This window comes from Centropristis striata, chromosome 9 (genome assembly GCF_030273125.1).
Source record: "Centropristis striata isolate RG_2023a ecotype Rhode Island chromosome 9, C.striata_1.0, whole genome shotgun sequence".
In the NCBI taxonomy this organism is placed as follows: domain Eukaryota; kingdom Metazoa; phylum Chordata; class Actinopteri; order Perciformes; family Serranidae; genus Centropristis; species Centropristis striata.
In genome coordinates, this window is record NC_081525.1 from 16,666,759 (window position 1) to 16,688,352 (window position 21,594).

The 21,594-nt window shown below is 38.0% G+C and overlaps 1 protein-coding gene across 1 annotated transcript in view; it reads left to right on the forward strand.

The window, feature by feature from the left end:
• Positions 1-21,594, forward strand: part of lpp (LIM domain containing preferred translocation partner in lipoma) — a 203,641-nt gene that overhangs the window by 103,965 nt on the left and 78,082 nt on the right. Inside the window, exon 7 of the mRNA XM_059340573.1 lies at positions 17,657-18,238. Within this exon, the coding sequence (XP_059196556.1) occupies positions 17,657-18,238 (582 nt within the window). The remainder of the gene's footprint in view (positions 1-17,656; positions 18,239-21,594) is intronic.

Consider the following 21,594-nt stretch of genomic DNA (forward strand, 5'->3'; position numbering starts at 1 on the left):
CATGAGCCTTTGGGTAAAGTTAAAAGATGGATTAATTGTTATGCTGTCTATTGAACACTTTACCCATATTGCTTTTTTTGGGGGTTGCTTTGCAGTGTAGGCAGTTGGCATGTAGGCAGACAACTTTTTATGCATGATTTTTTCCGCCACTGAATCCGGATTTAACCATCTGCATTTGTAGAACAGCCCAAAGGAGCGCCCTCCCTTTGAAATGATCTGTGATTGGCTAAAGGCTTTCCGAATGGGCCAGATTTTCTAAAACCTGAAAACAGAGCCAAGAAAAGCTACAAAAGTCTAGTATTGTGGTATTATGGGTTTTTGCCCAATGATGTCAAAGAAAAACTGCCTACCCCAGCCTTAATGTTAGCGATGGTGTTTGTAAGGCTTGGGGTCAGATCATCAGGCTTGCATTATGTCATTGGGGGTCTTTGTCAGTATTGAACACCATAACGGCACCCCCCACCAATAGTAATTGGTTGAAAAAGAAGTCATTTTGCTTTAAAACTTAAGCCTGATTACCACACTTTTAGCTGTAAAGGAGCAGCTAACCTATCATCAGGTGAACTGCCTGGTTGGGATAGATACTTACATATTTTTGGCCCCACATCACACAATGTTTATGATCCCGTTCTAAGATTTTAATAACACTTTCTGTCCTCAATTTTAAGTCTTTCACGCTGATTGGAGGAAACACAAGAGAGCGTGTTCATGCTAAATCGTTCAAGTGTGCTGCACTGCAATCTGCGCCCAACCAGCCCCACTAATATGCAGCGTAGGCCTGTCTAAGCACATCAGATCTGTTGTGGGGGAGTTAACAAGGAGGCCCAGATGAGTGTCAAAATAGTGCGCTCATCAAGCAACAGAGCAGCAGCGCTGCTTCGGTGGAGGCAACAGAAGCTTTGACCACAGTGACCTCTAATTCACACCGAGCTCTGGAGCATTTCTAGTAATCAAACGCATCACCATCCTTCCTGCTGAGATTCTATAACATCCAGGGTGCTTTATTTTGTACATTGTCTAAAAAATTTGGATTTTTACACATTTAGTAAATGCCTTTAGGTCCTTATTAAAATCAACACAACACAAACTCTTTCACATCTGATTCTTTGTTTTTTCCAGTACCAATTTGTATTCACATACTTCATAGACAGAGATTGGTAGCTTTGGCAAACTGTTTGGAGCAGCTGGCTGAGAATTAGCAGTCATATTCTGCTAATATGCACAAAGATGCAAAAACAAAACAAGCAAAAGAGCAAACAGTGACATATTTCCAGGCCCCGTAGGTTATTATTTCCCCTTTAACATGCAGTAGATGTGTCTGGTGTTGTAAGTAAATCACACAGTACCTGATTTAGAGACTTTCTCAATAGAAAGTCACTTTAATAAACATTAATGTAACAGTAAACAACTGTTCACCATGTAAAGATATAGTGGACTAATGGCATCCTGACCAGAGAATGAAGTCTCGCTCTTTCCATGTGTGTTTTAATCCGAGCTTCTCTTTGTTGAAGATAAATCGCAACAAATTCTTGAGGTAGCTGGTATGGCCTTCCCGACCCTCAGCGTCGTCACAGAAGAATAATGGCCACCTGCTATTAGCTTATAGCTGGCATTAGCAACATTAGCTGCTAGCCACTTGTTCAGCACCGTCATGTTAAGAGCAGTGTGCAAGCAATCACTATGCTCTGAATTCTGTCTACAGCAGCTTTAAAGACATATGGCACTGTAACATTATAAACTGCATCACAATAGATTCCAGTAATTGCTCTGTAAATTCAGTGAAGAAATGAACCACACTGTACTTTATCACAATGATTACTTTTTGTTTTAAAGTTCCACACAAACAAGAACAACTACTTTAGGCTTAATGAGACAGGACTAAAAGCAGTAAAACTGAAATTTTTCCAAAATAAGGTAACTGAAAACAGTCATTTCAAGTGTTAAAGGTTTTGAGGCTAACCTAACCAACCCAACCACCACTTGGTGGGTACGCTTAAGAATTTGCCATTTCAATCAATATTTAGTGCAATGGTGTTGTTTACCTCTAACAGATCATGGTTCAACTAGGATAATACACTAATTTTTCATTTTAAAAAAATGCATGTTAAAACTGTTTTATGTACATTGGAAATACCTACATATCAAATACAATGGTTTTACATGACATTTTAGCGATATTTAGATTTTTTTAACAGGAGGTTTAAGTTATTTAATTGTTATTTGGTTCAGTTATTTTGTATTTTATCATGATGGCCACTAAGATTAGAGAAGAGAAGATTATCTTGCAGTGAATTTGTTGAGGAGAAAAGTACTCACGAGTGCAGATGCACTTTCCTAGTTTTCCACTGTACAACCAATGGAGAAACCAGGGAAGAATTTTGTTCCACATTAGGCAGTGACATTTTTGTCCCAATTAAACTCTAATGCACTACCTCCATTAAAGCTGCACCTCATTCTGATCTGATTCAATCCGCTGTGATAAGATCCAAGTTGAAATTAAAAAGCTCTTCCTGTCTGATTCATCCACGCGCTGCGTAACGATAATGTGCAGCATTGTAAATAAAATATTGAAAGCCCCAGCTCCATACACTTACCACACTTACCACCATGATAAACTTCCCTGCATCAAGAGTGTGTGTGTGTGTGTGTGTGTGTGTGTGTGTGTGTGTGTGTGTGTGTGTGTGTGTGTAAGGGGGGTTTAACTGAGGAAGGAGAGCTACTCAACTGTCACTAGGCTGCCTTCTGGCAGTGCCAGAACTTCTGGGACCAAAGATGTGTGACTCACTTACAGTCATGGTTCCACCTCAATTAACAGTCAGTCAGTGAAGTGCACTGAAGCCGTCTCTTTGTTTGTGTGCATGTTGGAGACTGAAGCGTGTGTTTGTTAATGCTGTCTAGAAAAATGACATGAACCGGGCTGCTCTTTGGTGCCTGTAAGGAGAGAGTGTGTGACCCTGAGACATGGACGTCACAGTTCACGGGTGCATTATTACACTCTGGAGTCATACATGTGTTTTTAGATTGTCAGATGACAAGTGAGACTAGAGGTCGTCACCAGGTTCCAAACCTGACTTGGGTATGCCTGAGTTTGGCAGAGTCCTGTTCTATTGTACCAAAGGACCTAAACCATACACTGTATAAAAGAAGTGGATGTAGCCACCCCAACGTCACCCATCTGTTTATTGGCTGCCATGTTGAAGTCTAGTGTTTGGCATTTTGGCCGTTGCCATTTTGGTTTTTGGAGCTAGAGGTACCTATATTTGGACGGAATGGTGGAGCATCAGGTTAAGTTTTCAACAAGCTTGGTTAGCAAGGTGCTTCCATAATTCATTTTGACTTTGATATTAATTAGGATGCACATTTTGGCTTAAAACAAAATGTACTTACCAGAAAAAAGTAACAATTACTAGGTTTACCTGAAAAATAATCACTAGGATAATAACAAGATTCAAACTTGAACGTCCTATCAATATAATTTTATTTTTGCATGTGTGTTTGGTATAAAAAAAACAACCTTAAATGATCTGGTCACTGCATGACGTGCATGAAGTGGTTGCAGGCAGTTTCCCGCTGCAGATTAAGACCAGGCCAATCTAATGACCACAGTGCTGCAGAACTTTTATTAATCCATGTATGTGACCACACTTGTATATACTGTAACGTAACCAAATGTCCCTTTTTCTGCATGTCATATGCTTGCTGAGCCATGGGGGGTCCGTTTTGCCACTACTATTTAAATATACACAATGCTATGGATACAATAGCTTCACCTTCCAAACACAAGATAGCCCCTCCCTAAAAAATACAATGCCTTTACTCTAAATGGCACCATAATTTAAAAAAACAACCACCGGTGTGTTGAAGAAGACGTTAACTAGCGATTGAGAGCGTAAACACATTAGGAAAATGTTTACTGACGTAACAAATCAAGTGAGAAGTAGGGTAATTTTCTCATAGACCTCTATACAATGACTTCTTTGTGCAGCTGCTGCCCATTAAAAGTATTCCAAGTTCAAAGTAGTTAGAGGCTCTTTCTACTTCTTTTATACAGTCTATGATCTAAGTTCTGGTCTGAGTTGGTAAACTTGTAGCATCTTCCACTTGGTTCTGTCAGCAGACAAGATGCAGCATTGCACACATTGGTCTGTTTGTTTATTTCTATTCCTACTGTTAAATAGCTTGATGTCTGTGTAATAAGTTGTCATGTCCATACAAAACAAATGGGCATTATTGAAGTCTGCTGACAGTTTAGCTGAAGCCAAGTGCTTGAAATGCTGCTGAGATGGATCCTTCCACATGAGTGCCCTAAGGAGGCCTCACTTCACACTGTGCCAGTCAAGCCATGCCATGACACTCCCATCTCTCAACAGGCAGAGCATTGCGGATGGCACTCGCTGTCACAACATGGCAGAATGATAGGCCCTCACCGCTCGCTCCCAAGTCTCCCACTGATAATGGCGTCTGCCGAACGGTCGCAGAGAATGCAGACTCTAGACCACCCTGGCGGTGTCTCAGCTCCCCGAGAGTATGATAGGGTTGCTAACCTTTCCTCTGCTCCCCTTATGAGCCTCAAACTCTGAAGGCATCTCAAGGGATGGCCTCCACATTTCAATCCTTCATGCCTTCAGGAGCCCTCATCACCTCTTCACTGTGTATCAGGGTTCAGAAATGAATTGATATATACATGGATAAACAGTTAATACACATATTCCAGTGTTTCCTCTACACTGTAAGAAAATGTAATGAAATTACAGTAAAACACTGTCAAATTGCATCAGAAATAGGGCGTAAAATAAAAAATTGAATATCACCGTAGTAGACGCTTTTAATTACTGTAAAATCAAGGAGTAGTACAAAACTTTTAAACTGTAGAAACATGAGAAATACCATAATGTCACAAGGACACAATAACCCTAAAAATAAAGGGACTATTCAGTCAAAAATAGAGTTTTTGATAATATTTATATTTAAATTTACTCTAGAAAACCCACTCACTGTATTTTTTTCTGTGAAGTCCTGGCAACCACAGGATTTACCGTAAATTAAACAGGTTTTCTACAGTGTCTGATTTTTTTCAGCAGCGAGGGTAAAGGGTTATTTGTTTGCTGGATGGTGTGCGCGTGTAAATATCATTCAGCAGTTTAGAAAGTATAAAAAATGACACTCGACTGCAAAACAAGCTTTAGAACCTGTGTTTCCCACAGGATTTACTGAGACTATAATGGGGGGACCTTAACAAAGTAGGGGGGTCCGGGGGCAGGCGATTTTTGCCTTAAAAGCTTAAATTTGGTGGCCTCTCACCCGTTCTAATGCCACTATTCCATCTTAATCATTGCATATTTTAATGAATTCTTGTAAAGGAGAGTAAAGGCTTTATTTAAGGCATCGTATTTTGACAGTCTTCTTGTAAATTCTGTGGTGGACTGAGCTAACACGTCCATGTGCTTTTGAATGCTACATGTTTTATTTTGAAGGTGGGTCTAATATGTTCTTACAGGTTATGCTTAGTAAATACGTGCACCGGGAGCATTTAGGCCTCTTTCATTAAAGCCTTAATGAACAAAGCAACTGGAAGAAACTTTCACTTTGTGTCATTTTTTGATCGTTATCTTGCTAGCACAGTGTTTATCAGTCGATAAATCAATACAAGACACTTGGATAATGCTTGAAAAATAACAACATTTTGCTGTCTTTCGTTTGGATTGCTGATATGCTTCCATTCCTCTGCGCTTTTCTCCGGTAGAAAGCTTTTTCTTGATGTGAGTACTACTATACTTAAATTGCTTTTGAGTGAATTATTTCTTTAAATTCTTGTTCAACTGTACCATCCTTCTCTCAGCATACATTATGAGCTGAGCAGCACAACATTCAGCAACGTTATGTTCCCTTCTGTAATTTGCATTGTTATCAATGTCACCGTGATTTTGAATGAGGGTTTCTAATTTCTGAAACCCAGGCTTCACTGCAGTTTCACTTCGGCTCTCTATAGTTAGCACTCTATTTTTGAGCGTATAATACTGTATGATTATGGTTAGTTATTCTGTATTGTGTTTGACATCCCAGGTGTCTTATTCAATTGTTTTACGTATTTATCTATTTTTTGTACTTCTTCGGATATATAAGGAGTTTTCCTCCCACTATAAGGCTTGGACACAGCACTAAGCTGTTTTGAGCACCACGCAAGCCGTGCAGATGTAAAATTAATGTGGAAAGCATCAAAACTAACTGATAGACTTTTAAGATTAAGATTAAGATCCCCGTTATTAGTCCCACAACAGGGAAATTTCAAGAGTTGCAGCAACAAAGTGGATAGCGAAAAATAATAAATAGTAATCAGCAGTATAAACTAGAAAGATGAGCAAATAAACAAGTAAAAAATATATTTAGAGTATTAACAATTTACAATATAAACAAGTAGAAATATAAAAAGTATCAACAATAAAAACAAAAATGAATAAAGAAACTTTAGGAACATTATATACAATGTAGACTGAGTCAGTAGTTGGATATGGACCATTGCACAGAGAATATTGCTCATACAAATCAAATTATAGAAATATTGTACAGCTTTTATAGTGCAGTGATTGTCACAGATCTAGCTGTTGGACTAGTTTTGCCTTTAAACTTTAAGGTGATGTTTGGCTATTATCTGCTTTTCCACATTTTTGTGCCAGATATGATAATAATAATATATTGTTTTCAGTTTAATACACAGTACTGTGCAAAAGTCTTAGTCAGGTGTGAAAAAATGCTGTAAAATAATTGAGTAAACAAGATGTTAATAATACATTTTTTTATCAATTAACAAAATGCAAAAATCTAAATCAAATCAATATTTGGTATAACCACCCAACATTATTCTTCTAGGCATTTTTTCACACCTGCCTAAGACTTTTGCACAGTACTGTATGTCAAAAAGGATGAGCAGTTTTTTGCATCCTGTTTTATTTAGGTTTTGAAATGAAGATTGTATAATGACAGGAATATCCTTCATGTACACTGACACTTTGACTCAAGCTTCTTTTAAGGCACAATACATTTGCATCAGTCTGGGACATATTTACAGTAATAAGTTACATTTCATGACATATAGTGCCGCTTTGTCACATGGATTCTATTGAACTCAGTCGTGAGGGAAATAAACGGTCAGAAGAAAATGAAACAAAACAAATGTCGATGTTATAAAATCCAGATTTCTCTTGGACGGTGGCAGTTAACTGAGGAATGTTGGCTTTGCCTGTCTCCAGCTTCTGCTGCTGTCACAGGAGCGACACTGGTATGCTAACCATCCTCTTTTCTTCCTTATGGAAGGTCAAAGCCGAAGGCAGCTATTTTTTGCAATGGATATTTTAACTCTTCAGGGCTCTGACGCCACCAGTGTGCGATTGTGTGTGTTATTCTGCAGCTTATCCCCATGAGCTGCCAGAAACTGCATGAAGATGACACTCAGGCTCTGTAATGATAGGGCATGGTGGTGTTTAACTTTTTCCCCCCCTCCCTCCCTGTTTGTTTTATATGCTGCTTTTCTCTTTGATTGCTTTGCTGCTGCATGGAGCAGAGATGTTGCCACAGCGCCGGTGGCACCCATTGACCTTAAGGTCAATCTGGCAGCAGGTTCTGAGTTTTGACAGGGGCAGCCAACTGTGGAGAGAGGAGCATGCCTTTGGGCGCTCAATGTGTTCCGTCAATGTTTGTTAGTCAAATAAACTGCATAGTATCACCCCTTTGTCTTTTATTAACAGGGTGAACCAATGACAAATTTAGTTTGAGCCAGGGAAGCTGTGACAGTCAATATAACCTGCCTCTGTACATCATCAAATCCTAGCAACAATGCTAAAAGGCTCACCATCCACTGCTGTCATTGCACATTATTCATCTTACCGATAACATGCTTACAGTACACACACACACAGAGCCGTAAGAGAGCGCTTACAGTCTCACGTCTCAGGGATTGATGCCATCGACATACAGTAAGCGATGGACATTTTGTGCAGTATTTCACCTCCCGGAGCCCGAAGGGTCAAAAGTGCATGAAAAAAAGCTCATTACAGGGATGAGTCAGGGACGTCTGTGGTGAGAGACTGGCCCGTAGTACTGCAGGAGGTAAATGAAACAATTAGTTTCTGCCGCGCGAGCGCCACAAAACACACATTTCCCCTCTTCTGTAACGATAGCCTGCAGAAGCGCCACGATCAGTGACTCTCGGGGACTTCTTTTTTTCTTCACACAGTAGCCCAGAAAATGATTTTTTACTTGCATCAGTGAGTAATACGCCCTACTTTATATGATGTTGTTACATCATACAAGAAATATTACATACTTTTTGTTCTGAAACCCAGTTTTTTTAAGCGATTACATAACTGTGAATTTTGAAACGTGGACTTAATGTTTGACTACATCGTCTTCGGGTTGTCTTGGTGGTAAAACCTGCGTCTGCCGTGAACTGTTCACATGACTGCTACCTGACTCATTCTGTGCATTCATATCTCCTGCTGTATTTTTAGTGTGCTTATCATTTGTGTAAAGTGCATCACAGTCACTTAGCTAAAGACATAACATGAAGAAAAAAGATCTTTGCTCTTGTGAATACTGTAACATTTTTGGTGCAAAGTGAGTTTGTTTGCTGGACTGCATGACCTTTTCTTTTTCTAAATGACCCAGTAGGACTGTTGCATGTACTAATAGTTCATATTGGTATTAGTGTATCTGTTGGCTGGTGAGTAACAAGACACTGCAGCATGAAACAGCCGAACTAGGTCTGAGGTCATTTGAAAACACTGTCAGTTATTTTCACAGATTTGTACACTGTAAAATGTCCCATTCAGTTTGTATCTTAGTCACAATTTAAAAAATAAATAAAATAAGGCATCCATATTGAGATTGATTGTTTATGTGTTGAGCTAATAGATTTTTAACAGATTTCTTAAAAAACAATCAGTATCTGCCTCAAAACATCAGTATTGTTCAGGCTTTGGATTTATGTATCTACTGAAAAATCATCACATGCATATAAATGTTCAGATATAAGGGGCCACAGAACAAATACCGGAGCTGTAATATTATCAAGAGAAACTACTTGGAGAGTTGGAAACTGATTTTTCTTTTTTCTTTTAGAGAAATGTTGACTTTTTTTATTTCAGCTTCAAAACCCACATGAGTTCCCTTCCATAGCAGTGCAAGTAATGTGAAATCTAAACTGTTCCCACATCCTCACATAATGTTTGATTTTCCATTCTTTTACAGTCTGACTCTCGTGTGTAAAATTTAGGATAGGACTTTGTGAATATTCTTTTGTTTGCAGATTTAAATGTAGCAGATCCAAAGAACACTAAGTTTAGGCCACATCCACCCACACAGAAAATATTGCCCTTTGCAATATTCTCTTATACATCTTTGTTGCATTTATAATACGCCTGTCTGACGGTCGCTTTGCCATCAATCGGAAAAATAATCTATATATATATATATAGAGAGAGAGAGATTCTTTTTGGCAGGTATGAAAAAATGCTGTAAAATAAGAATGCTTTCAAAAATAGAACTGTTAATAGTTCACCGGTTAACAAAATGCAAAGTGAGAGAACAGAAGAAAAATCTAAATCAAATGTGTGTGACCACGCTTTGCCTTCAACCCAGCATTAATTCAATTCAATTCAAAGTTTATTGTCATACACAATAGAAACACTTTTTCTCTGCACAATGGAAATCTTACTTTGCTGCCTGTCAGATGCCAGAGAAGACAGAAGTAAGATAAATATATATATTTTAATAGGATAGAAAAAGAACAATATGTGCAAATATACAAAGAATATCTGTATGTAAATATACGGCTTTGCAAGAGAGGGGCAGGTTCAGGTATAAATAGTCTTTAAAGTGCAAGTTGTGCAGTGTGCTGTGCAATAGTGCAAGTAAAATGTGAGTTGTTGACCAAGAGGTAGTGCAAATAATTGTGTGGAGTCTCATGGCAAATATTCTAGCCATTTTTTCATAGCAGCCTAAGACTTTTGCACAGTACTCTATATATGAATACACAAACACACACACACACGCACGCACGCAAAAATGTATGCAGACAATCCCCATCCTCAAAAAGTAAACAAAATCAAGAGAAAAATTATTATTTAAAAAAATAATAATAATAATAAGACAAAATCAGGAGTCATATGAGGTCAGAAGGCGTGATGAACAGGTGGTGTATGAAAGTGGATGAGGCATTTCTGGTCGAAGAGAGTTCCAGAGTTTAGGGGCTGTAGCACTGAAACCTCTGTTGTGCTTGTTTATTTGTATTGGGACAAGTATGTAGCATTAACAAATGCCATACACCACAGCATTTATAGCCTGAAGCTAATTTGCAACGGCTGTCCATAGATGCACCTGTAAAATATGTAAAACAAATACAGAAGAGACGTTACAAACTGCTCATTAATCATGTAAAAAACAAAACAAAGGAGCTTGTTTTAATTTACCTCTTACAAAAGTATTATATATACACACAGTCCCAATTCCAAAAATGTTGGAACATAGCCTAAAGATAAATAAAACGTACAAAGATAAAACATTTAATGTTGATGAACTGATGAACAGAATAGTTATTATTTACATGTTACCCAGCACCCCAACTTTTTTGGAATCAGGGTTAAGATGCATGTATGAGTTTTGATTTGAAAGGTTTTCCAGTTTCTGCAGTTGTGCTTGTTAAACATGTGGCGAAAACAAAACTGAAACAACATCAGTTCATCAAAACAAGATCGCGTCCTGGTCATTGGTTGATTGCATACCACGATGGCTGAGTCCTTGTTGCAGCAGACGCTGGTTCAAACCTGGTCTTAGGTCCCTTTTCTGCATGTCTTCCCCTGTGTCTCTATCAATAAAGCACGAAATGCTAAAAAAAATTGAGTTTCCAATTGAAAATAGTCTGTCACAATGCAAATTATATTATTCTGTTTCATTTACATTATGACTTTTTTAAATTGAAGGTTGTAAAGAAACACACACATAGGTATATATGCAGTACATACACATATAGAAATATAAATGTAGCAAGTTGCTTCGTATAAATATTTCTATATGTGTATGTATGTTGCTACTAGCAACATATTTTTGGTTTTGTTTTTATCAATTCATGCGCTTTCCCCTCTGACCCAAACATAACAAGGTTTGTTGCAATATGTATTTTTTTTTTTTATTTCCAGCATTTTCACTCAAATTTAAAATATCACGAACATATCATATAAAAATCAGTGCATGAAAACGTGAGGAATAAATAGGTTCACTGTTGTTATGACATTATTGAGGGTAGAATGCATTTTAATTAAATAAAATTGAAAAAAGCACCACTTCTCAAAAGCAGAGTGACTGCAGTTCCATGTAAGACCATGATATAATCAGTAGTAATTGTACAGTGGCAGTATTTTAGGACAAATACGACATAGGTCTTGTCTTTTCTGTGGCGTGGGTGAAACGCTGGCTTGTGAGAGACGAGGGCTGTCGTGCAGCTATCACTTGAAGGAGCAAAGAAAGAATCAGATATGCAGATATAAGATAGGCAGAGCGGAAAAAAAGTTCCCAATATGTGTAGAACGCACTTTATCTGCAAACGCAAAGATAGTTGAAAACAGCTAGAGGTCTCAGCACGTTCCACAGAGACATTGTTTAATCATATTTAATGTGCCTTATCTCAAACTATTTTAGGAAGGAAATTGATACCCTCAACTGCATGACTGTGTTGAGGCTGACGGAGTGTAAAATGCGACTATTGTGCCCGATTGTGCGGAGACAAATGATTAGTGAATGCTGTAGTGTTGATTGGGAATCCTTCCATGGTCATAGCGCAAGTGCTGAAACAGACAGATGCAAATGGACAGCGGAGCCAACAGACACAGAGCCTCGGCTTTGTGTGAAAAGGAGCAGGATAAAGTTGAGGGGGAAAATATCCAAGGTCTTAGATGAGTCTGAAAAGATGCAGAACTTCTCCCTCTTTAGGGGTTTTCCCCAAGCTTGCTTTAAAAAAAAAAAATCCCCCACCCTTGTGGTTTGAAATGCAAAGTTAACAGTTTTACTCAGCCCCCTAAGGCTTGTATAGTCTCTCCTAATCTTTTTTAATGTGTCAAAAGGCTTTCTTGAGAGTCTCTGTGAAATTTCACACTTAAGTTGTTTGCAAAGTCAGTCTGAATTACAGTGTAGAGTGAGGGTTAACTTTTCTGAAGGCGTTAGGGAAAACTTTTTTAAAACTGTGCGTGTTGTGTTTGTGTACGGAGGGGGTGTTGGAGGAACAACACAGCGTGATGCTGGATCTGAGGTCGGACTTCCAGAGTTCAAACTGTGCTAACATACAAATACACCTTGTGAATTATTAATTATGTCAGCTGATTTTAAGGTGTACATGTTAACAAGTTTCATCATTATTAAATCATTAAAAATGAATACTGGGCAATAGTTCTGTATTATCTTTGATGATCTTCCAGTGGGATTTTATGGTAATGATATGTTCTTTTGTTATTAAAAATCTGTCTCAAATTGCAAAAAGAACAAAATAAGTTATTAATATATTTCTTAATATGTGCGTGAAATACAACCCAATCAACATATTGACCCACAGAGATATCGGTATTGGCATATGTTCGGAATTTTAAATCCCAAGTTTCATCATGACAGGACATTATATCGATATTTTTGGACAACAATATGATATTTGGTGGTGATATCACAAAGTCTGTCACTATACAAATTCAATTCTGTTCTATTCAGATGTTTATGATCAATATGAGACAATGCCACATGCCCATTTAACATAATCGGATTTATATATTTATATCATCACAATGTAAAAAAAGATAAAGATTTCCTTTATTAGTCCCACAATGGGGAAATTTCAAGAATTACAGCAGCAAAGTGGATAGCAAAATAACAATAAATTGTAACAACTGTATAAACTAGAAATGTAAGAGAGGTCTTAGCAAATGAACAAGTAAAATATATAAATTATTAACAATTTACAGTATGAACAAGTAGAAATATAAAAAGTATTAACGATTAAGACAAAGATAAATTAAAAAAAATTAATGAACATTATATACAATGTAGACAGAATTTGATTTGACATGATTTCTGGAAGAGTTCAGTCATAACATTACTGAACTCTTTCAGACAATTAAATTGAAAACAACTAAAAAGTAATATATAGTAAGTGGGAATTTTCAAAAATAAAGGCCTATCTTTAAGATGATGATATGTATCTGTGTTTTCACTTCGATGACATTGGATTGTTGATCATTGGCTGAACATATTGATCCGGATGGATGTTGACTGATATAAACAGAATATAATGCAGAAAAAGATACTAAGGTATTTTAGGAATGCCGTCATCATAAAAGCTCCTTTTACACAGACGGTTAAAGGCGGGAATTTTGAGCTTTTAATCCACCTCGCTGTCTTTATAAAAATTATGGAGGCAGAATGGGTGGAGAGATTTGTTCCGCGTCTGAGACAGCAACAGAGGTGGTAACAGAGGAATTTAAAGGGGTGATCTGATTCTGTGTAAAAGGGACAGGCGCTACGGCGGACGACACACACACACACACACACACACACACACACACACACCTACCTTCGTAAGCACTGTGTCTATCTCTCCTTTTCTGAGAGCACTACAATAACATAAAGGTGGCAGTTTATAGGTCGGCTCAGGTGGTTAATTAGCACATATTTTTGCAGGTTGGCTCATAAACACACTGATCACTGTAGCAACAACTGGCATCAGGAAATGTAACTGCAACAACACTATTATCAACATCAGTTACCGTGTTCTCAACACATACATTACAATTACGAACAAAAAGTCAAAAAGTAAAGTATATATATATATACACACACACACACACCCTCACACACACACACACATATATATATATATATATATATATATATATATATATATACTGTATATATATACACACATGCTCTAGCGTGAAGAGTTTTCTACAAAACAAACCCCTATAAACAGGTTATTGCATTGAACTTCAATTTGATGATTTCATATTTCGTGTTTCATTCTGTGCATTTTGCATACTGTCATATGTTATGGTACGACATACTATATAGAGGTTTATAACAACATACCATAAGAAATGTTTTTTGTTTTAATGAGATAACTAATTAAATTAAATTAAATTATTAAATTAAAAGATTATTGTGTAAAAACTTAGACACAAAAAGTCATAATGTAAAAATATCTTGTTATATCATATTGAATCCTATTAAAATATTCCATTTTTTCAGTTAAAATTATGGAAGCAGTATGCTGCCATAATATATCCATCTATATAAGAAACATTTTCTTATTAAGAATGAAATATTGATATCTTAAGTGACTCATCAAAGTAATGAATTAATAAAGCAATATATAAAAGTGTCTCACCCCTTGTTATTGAGACAACATTCTGTTAATTTAGCCAATTTGCTCAAAATAAATACTGTTGGAAGCACGGGAAGCAAATAAGCACAAATAAACACATATCTCCTTAACAAGATGGCAACATAACCATTACATATTGTCCGTGTCGTATCAACGTCTTTACTTAGCAGTCCTGATATTATCTCAGCCCTCATTAACACAGGCAGGTCAGAGACATGCAGCAGCTAAAACGATGGCTAAGTTAATATGGAAATCTGTTCCACACTGCACAGACATTTTTCTTTCAGGTTGTATGCATTTGATTAATTTCATCACCCCCAGAAAGGCGTGAATCTATTCTCTTAATGTAATTTGTGGAAAATGTACCATGACAGTGTAATTATTTTGAGGGGGCCAATTTGCATTTCCAGTGCTCTGCTAGCTAAATGCTACTGTAGGTTCTAAGGCCTTAAAGATAAATTAATAATCTAGAGTATTTAAAACCCATGAAACATTTAAATTAAGTAATTTCACTTCCTAAAGGGCATAGTGGAGATTTTTCCATACATATGCAGACAGACACACTTTTTAAATAAACATCAGCACTAATCACTGAGACAGAAATCAGACTGAGAGCAGAAAATATTTTCTGGAGCTTTTAATGGTTCCTTAGGGGTTCCCCTCTGACTTAGATTAGATGGGATTTAGACAAAGTTGATGCATGCACCTCTTTACCAAAACTTCTTTTTTTTAATTCTTTATCCCGACACCTTATTAGGAACACAGACTTGAATTTTACAGCATACTTTTTTTTCACTGATCGAATTACAGTGTGTTACAAGTGTAAATTCAATTTAAGCAGGGAATTACAGCGTAGTGCAGCAGTGCAGCAAAACACAGCTATTTGGGGCATTTCTGCACAGCAGGCTTTGATCAACTTTTAAGGGAAATCGATTGGAATTGTTGCTCTGCCCCAATTTAGAAGACATCTCATCAAACTGAGTTGCAAAGGGTCTAAAGACTACAAGTGTTCATTTTTGTTCCCCTAGTGCTGCAAATTTAGTAATTGACTCTGATTTTTGGCTTCAGGCAATAACCTAATAAGGCCATCCAAGGTTAATGATAGACCCTTTTTAGACTGGCTGAACGTCTGACACCGATATGTAGTGGTAGTGAAAAACAATTATTACTTACATGAGAGAGACTCAGGGCAGAAGCCTCTGACATCTAGAGTGAAACGTTGTTATTCTGCGTTTTATTCGCCGCCATATTTTGTTCCAGTTTGACCCGCGCATCAAATGTAACCGCTGGACATTAGATCAAAATGCCACAGTTGTTCAGAGGGTGAGAATCCCAGCAGCGGCTTGTGTTGCTGCTTTACAGTCGTCTCTTCCCAGGAACACCAGCGCCACAAATCTCAGTGATTTAACATCTTTCCCATCCAAGCAGCTGGAGTCAGCACAAGTGTCATGTGCCATTGCCAATCTGCTGTCATGGCGTCCTCTGCCAAACAATTTATCCCTTCCCCTCCTGCTTTATTAGCCATAGATTATGGGTGGTCGTGGATGGTGTAGAGAGTCTGCTGTCGAGGTAGCCTTGTAATTGACTCTGGGGAGGCAGGGTGGGTAATCATTTGAGCGTAAACCACAGTATCAGTAAATAGCTGTTGAATACAAGTGTTAGCAGTGTGTCCTGTTAATGCTACTTGCCAGTTACAATGTTTTTTAGCAGCATGGCTCCAGGGATGACAGTGTTGGTCAGACCTCAACTTTGGTCCGGACTGAAATATCTGGAATATATGGACTGGAATATACTGGTAATACTGATATCATATGAAACTATGAGATCTATGGAACCTTTGGACCCCAAGCATGTCAGGAAATCATGTCGGGTAGTTGTCAAAAAAGCGCTGCAAAGATATGCTATTTTGGAGATTTTCAAATCGGTCATGTGACCTCTGACATCTTAATGAAACTAGGCTCTCTGTGTTCCCACTAGTCTCCTCTTTACATACATACATATACAGAAGTGCTCGTCATCCAATTGCTGAAAATACATACATCTGCAAAATGACCAAAGTTTTTGAATCCAAATCACAGCATGGATTCTTCAATGTTTCAAAGGCCTTGATATAATAATGTTATATTCTGGAGGGTTTTTTCTGACCATTTGTATCCATTCTCGGTATGTATAAAATTGCATTAATCAGCACCAAGTGTGTGTAACAAATGTTGACACATATTGCTGAGCTGCATCTGAAATGACCTACTTGACCTACTATCTCCCCCTCAACATCCACTGCCCACAACCACCAATTCTTACAAAAAAAGGACCCTGAATAGTAGAAAAGTGGTTCAATGGATTCCATGAAACTTTTTGCACATATTCATGGTCCCCAGAGGATAAATCCAATGAACATTCTTGCTTTTAAATTAAATCTCTCAGCAGCTTTTGTATTGTCATGAAATTTGCCAAACACATTCAAGCCCCCTTCAGGATGAACTGTAGTAACTCTGGTGATTCCCTGACTTTTCATCTATCGCTGACATCAGGCTAAAACTTGAGACATTCTCATTAGCCTCAGATCTCTGTTTTTAAAAAATTCATTGCTGACTCGCAAATATTATTACGCTAACATAGCAAGCGAAGACAACTGTCGCAAAAAGGATCAGTTAATTCTCTCTTACTAACTAACCCGCTACCTGGGGATAGCTACTTCAGGCTATTTTATTGAGTTATTAGCTATTTCCTGGAGTTCTCAGCTATTTTATTGAGTTGCATCTTGACTCTCAGGTTAGCTTTTATTGTGAAAGTATAATACGAAAGTAGTAAAGCTGGAATATGCTGCTGTTGATAATGTGAAATATTTTTTCAGACAAGGAAGCCTTTGTGTTATTATTTCATTACCTTCAAGTATAAGTGCAACTCATAAGCATATTCCTGTGTGCCATCTAAACGCCAATGGTGTCATTATACTATAGCCATTAAATGGTGCAATCAACATTTACTTCATAATCATTAGTTTGAAGAAAAAAAGAAAAGACTTCTCTATTGCCAGTTCAGCATCAACATCAGCATGTTTGGATTGTCGGTATGAGCATGTTGATATGCTGATATAAGCATTTTAAATCTATGTTTTTAGTTAGTTGTCCTTGGATGTCCCTGTCCAGCCCATGCAGTGCAATCTGTCTTTCATTTTGCAAAACGGAAAATGCAGTGCTGTTGCTTCTTTTAACTGGAGCCAAACTTTTTTCCTCTGTTTTTCAGAACTCTGGATCCTCGGCAACCTCCACCCCCACTGCTCCTGTGACTGGTTACAAGCGTATGGTCATTCCAACCCAGCCACCTCTGACTGCCACCAAGAAGTCTACGCCCAAACCGCAGGCTCCCGGGGGAGTCTCGTCTATACCCCCTACATCTGCCAGCCCGGTGGCCAAGCCTCAAAGCCACACAGCTCCTCAGCCTGTCCCAGCCTCCTACGCTACAGCCTCGACCCCAAGCCAGCCCACCTTCAATGTCCAGGTGAGGTCAGCCCAGCCTGGCCCCCAGCACCAAGCCCCAGTTGGGCACCATTATGGCCAGCAGCCCATTCGCAGCCCTGCACAGGTGCAGTACATGCCCGCCCAGCCCAAAGGTCCCGACTTTGCCTATGGGCCGCCACAGCCTGGCTTCTCCCAGATGGCTCAGGGTGCATATCAAGACCAGTACCATCCAGGAGTAGGTGGCTTAAGCTCCAGGAGGCCTGAGCCGGCCCCGGCCCAAGCATACCAAGGCCCCAGAAAGACCTACATCACAGATGTACCACCAAGCTTGGCTCCCTACACTGCTGGACCAGCTGTTCCACCAAAGGTAAGAATGTTTTTATTAAACATACAACCAACTCTATCAGTTGCTGTAATGTTTTATAGTTATTGTAAACATAACTGGGGAAATAAACTATTGTGTCCAAACTATTTATGATAGAAGAAAATACCAAAGATGTGGCTGAAGAAACAATCATTCCAATAATTTATTCATCCATCCCTCCATCCATCTACCCTTTTCATCATTTTCTGCCACTTTCCATTCTCTGCAATGGCGGCATTGGACTTAGCAGACTAGCCAAGGCATCCGTTTCCCCAGCCACGTCTACCAGCTCCTACTGCAGAATCCCAAGGTGTTCACAGGGCAGCTGGGATAGTTAATCCCTCCAGCGTGTTCTAGGGTTGCCCTGGGGCTTCCTCCCAATTAGATATCCCTGGAATACCTCCACAGGGAGGAGTCTGTGAGGCGTCCTGATTGGGTGCTTCAACCACCTCAACCTGAACTTGTCAAAACGAAAGTGTAGCCAGTCCTTCTTCAAACCTCTCTGGGACATTAGAGCTCCTTTATCTGAAAGACTGAGCCCGGACACCATGGGAAGAAAACTTCACCCCATTTAGTCACTGCTCAAATTCTATGACACCAGTTGAGGAATCAAACTCGGGCCTGACTGAGATGGGATTTTTCAGACCAATACCAATTTTATAGGGGAAAAACATCACCGAATACCAATTTGGCAGCCAATAAAAGTTCACTGGTGGGTTAAAATGGATTGGTTTAATGTTGAGTTTGAATTCTCCCCATTGTGGGACTAATAGGGGAATCCTCATCTTAATATCAGCATTTTTTTCTCTGAAATGAAAACAGACCTTTTTTTTATTTAACGATGCAATGGTATTCAGAAGGCTGTATTCTTCAACAAATGTACTTTCTTAAAGAACAAACAACTTTATTATGTTCATTTTTATTTTTGTCAACATCAACATCTTTTGAAAATCAGTGCCACACCTTCCTTTCCATTTTATTTGACCACCATTCTGTCCATGTGATGATGACACCATTTCTAAATCACCCCTAAGCTTTGTTTTCTGCATTAAATTTTCTGTAAAAGTAGTTTTCATCGATATCCTGATCCCGATGTATCTATTATTGGCCAGAATTGACTGATATATCAGTCTTGCTCTAGTTCAAACATGTCGAATGAAAAGGTAAATATAACATCCGCATGACTGAAACCACAGAATCAGTTCGCTTCCCTCATCTCTCGAGTCCAGGAGGTCACAGTGAAAACAGGCCTGAAGCTGGTTTGGCAAATCATTCTTTGTCACTTTTGTCTTTGTGGCACTTTGCAGTCATGTTCCAGTATATCATATTAAATAAACTAAAATACTGAGTGTATGTCTGTGAGGGTGCAGAAGAGTGCAAGTGTGTGTAAACCATTGTGTGTGTCAGTATGGTGTTTACTCCTTTGTGCACTGGTGTGTGTGTGTGTGTGTGTGTGTGTGTGTGTGTGTGTGTGTGTGTACAGTATGCATACATTTGTGCAGCATCAGACGGCAATGCAATGGGGAGCTGCTTGCCATCTTCCATAGAAAGGCTCAGAATAAACAGTTGTTTTAACCTTTATGAATTTTTGAAAGATCTTCTCCGTTGGGGGTTTACACCATCTGATTTCATTTGTCTCATAAACAGCAGCTCATATTCATGTGTACTGTATATATCTACCCACTGTGCATTGCAAATCCGTGCTTATTACTTTTGTTAATTTCATCTTCATTTAGCTGTTGAAAGATGGTTTATTTTCAAAGCTACATCTAAAAGTAAAAGCATGATTCTGTATGTTTGTATGATATGTACAATGATACATACTCTATGTGTGTGTGTGGGTATGATTTTATCAGTCAAGATGAAATAATCTTAAATACAAAATAATTAACCAAAACAGTAATTGTCTAGTTATAACCTAGCAACAGTAGATAGGCAGATCATTTTTGGATTTCTCATGCTGAACCAAAAACTCAAGAGAATAGAAGAAGGGATGGATTTAACTGTATTTTTAGAGTATTAAGATAACAATAATAGCTGCTTTATTAGATTGGAGAAAGTTTACACTCCAGTAAAGCTACACAGTTTTATGAGATACATTGTCAGACTCATCAGTTAGTCCTGATTCTTTTGAGTCATGTTTGATAATGGTAAAAGTGAAAACGTACTTTGTAAAAATATGTATGTAAGTTAAGAAGCCTTATGTACAAAATAACAGTTTATATATTTCCTAAAAACATATTACTGTCTAAATCGTAAAAAAAAAAAAACCCAAAAAACCAGATGCATCAAATTAGGCATTCATAGTGTATATTTACAAAAACAAACAATTATCAGTTTGAACTTTAAATATATTGTCTTTGTACAGTTTTACATTGAATGTATGCCACAAAGGATTAGCAAAGTATCACATTCTGTTTTAGTTCCATTTTAGACAGACGTCCCAACTTTTTCAGGGTTGTATTTCTAGGCTGCATGACAAGAACAATACTGTTTTTGTACCGTCACCACAACTTCTACATTGATCATGAATTAGTGGGGATTTTTTTGCATACAGTTTAGTTGCAGCCTCTTAGTACAATATTATCTATATGGCCATCAAGTTCATGTTTAAGACCCTTTTACAGAGTTCTTGTTTTAAAATAGATAAAGTCAGCCAGTGTTTTCAGATCTTAGCTTTCTTGGCAAGCAAGCTACAGCTGACACTATCTGTGTGCGATAGCTGACAATGTTGCTGGTTAGAAATGAGAAGCCTGCTTTTGGGAGGATGTTAGATCTCAACCACTGAACGTTGTTGTGGCTTTGCCTCGGATGGTAAAGGCATGACCCGCCCCAATGTTCCTCTGATTGGTTTCCTCTGCCTCTGATTGTCTGATATTGCCTGATATTCTGAGCCTTACATTAACCAATCTCACTCCTCATAACTAAACCTAACCGCCGTTCTGTGGTTGGGATCTACAATCCCGATTCCTAAAAAAACCCTGATCTAATTTAGTTTTGGTAAATATCTCATTATTTTTTTGGAATCAAGGTTGTAGCATCTACCTGCTTCTGTCTACTTCAGCTATCAAGGATTTAATAAATGTTATTGGTTTTGACATTTTTGAACAATTCGATCTAGGGATGGGAATAATGAATTGATGGTCGATTAATGGTCGTTAAGGATTTGGTCGATCACATGTATTTTTTTATTTTTATTTTATCTATGACTGCAAACAGAAACACAAGTATTACTTGAGCAAAACTAGTTTACTGTATCAAACATTGCTAGCATGAATTACTAAGTTTAATTTGATCAATTTGATTGAACACAAAACACACTTAAATCTGCAAGAAGGTCTTTTGCATAGTACTGTATA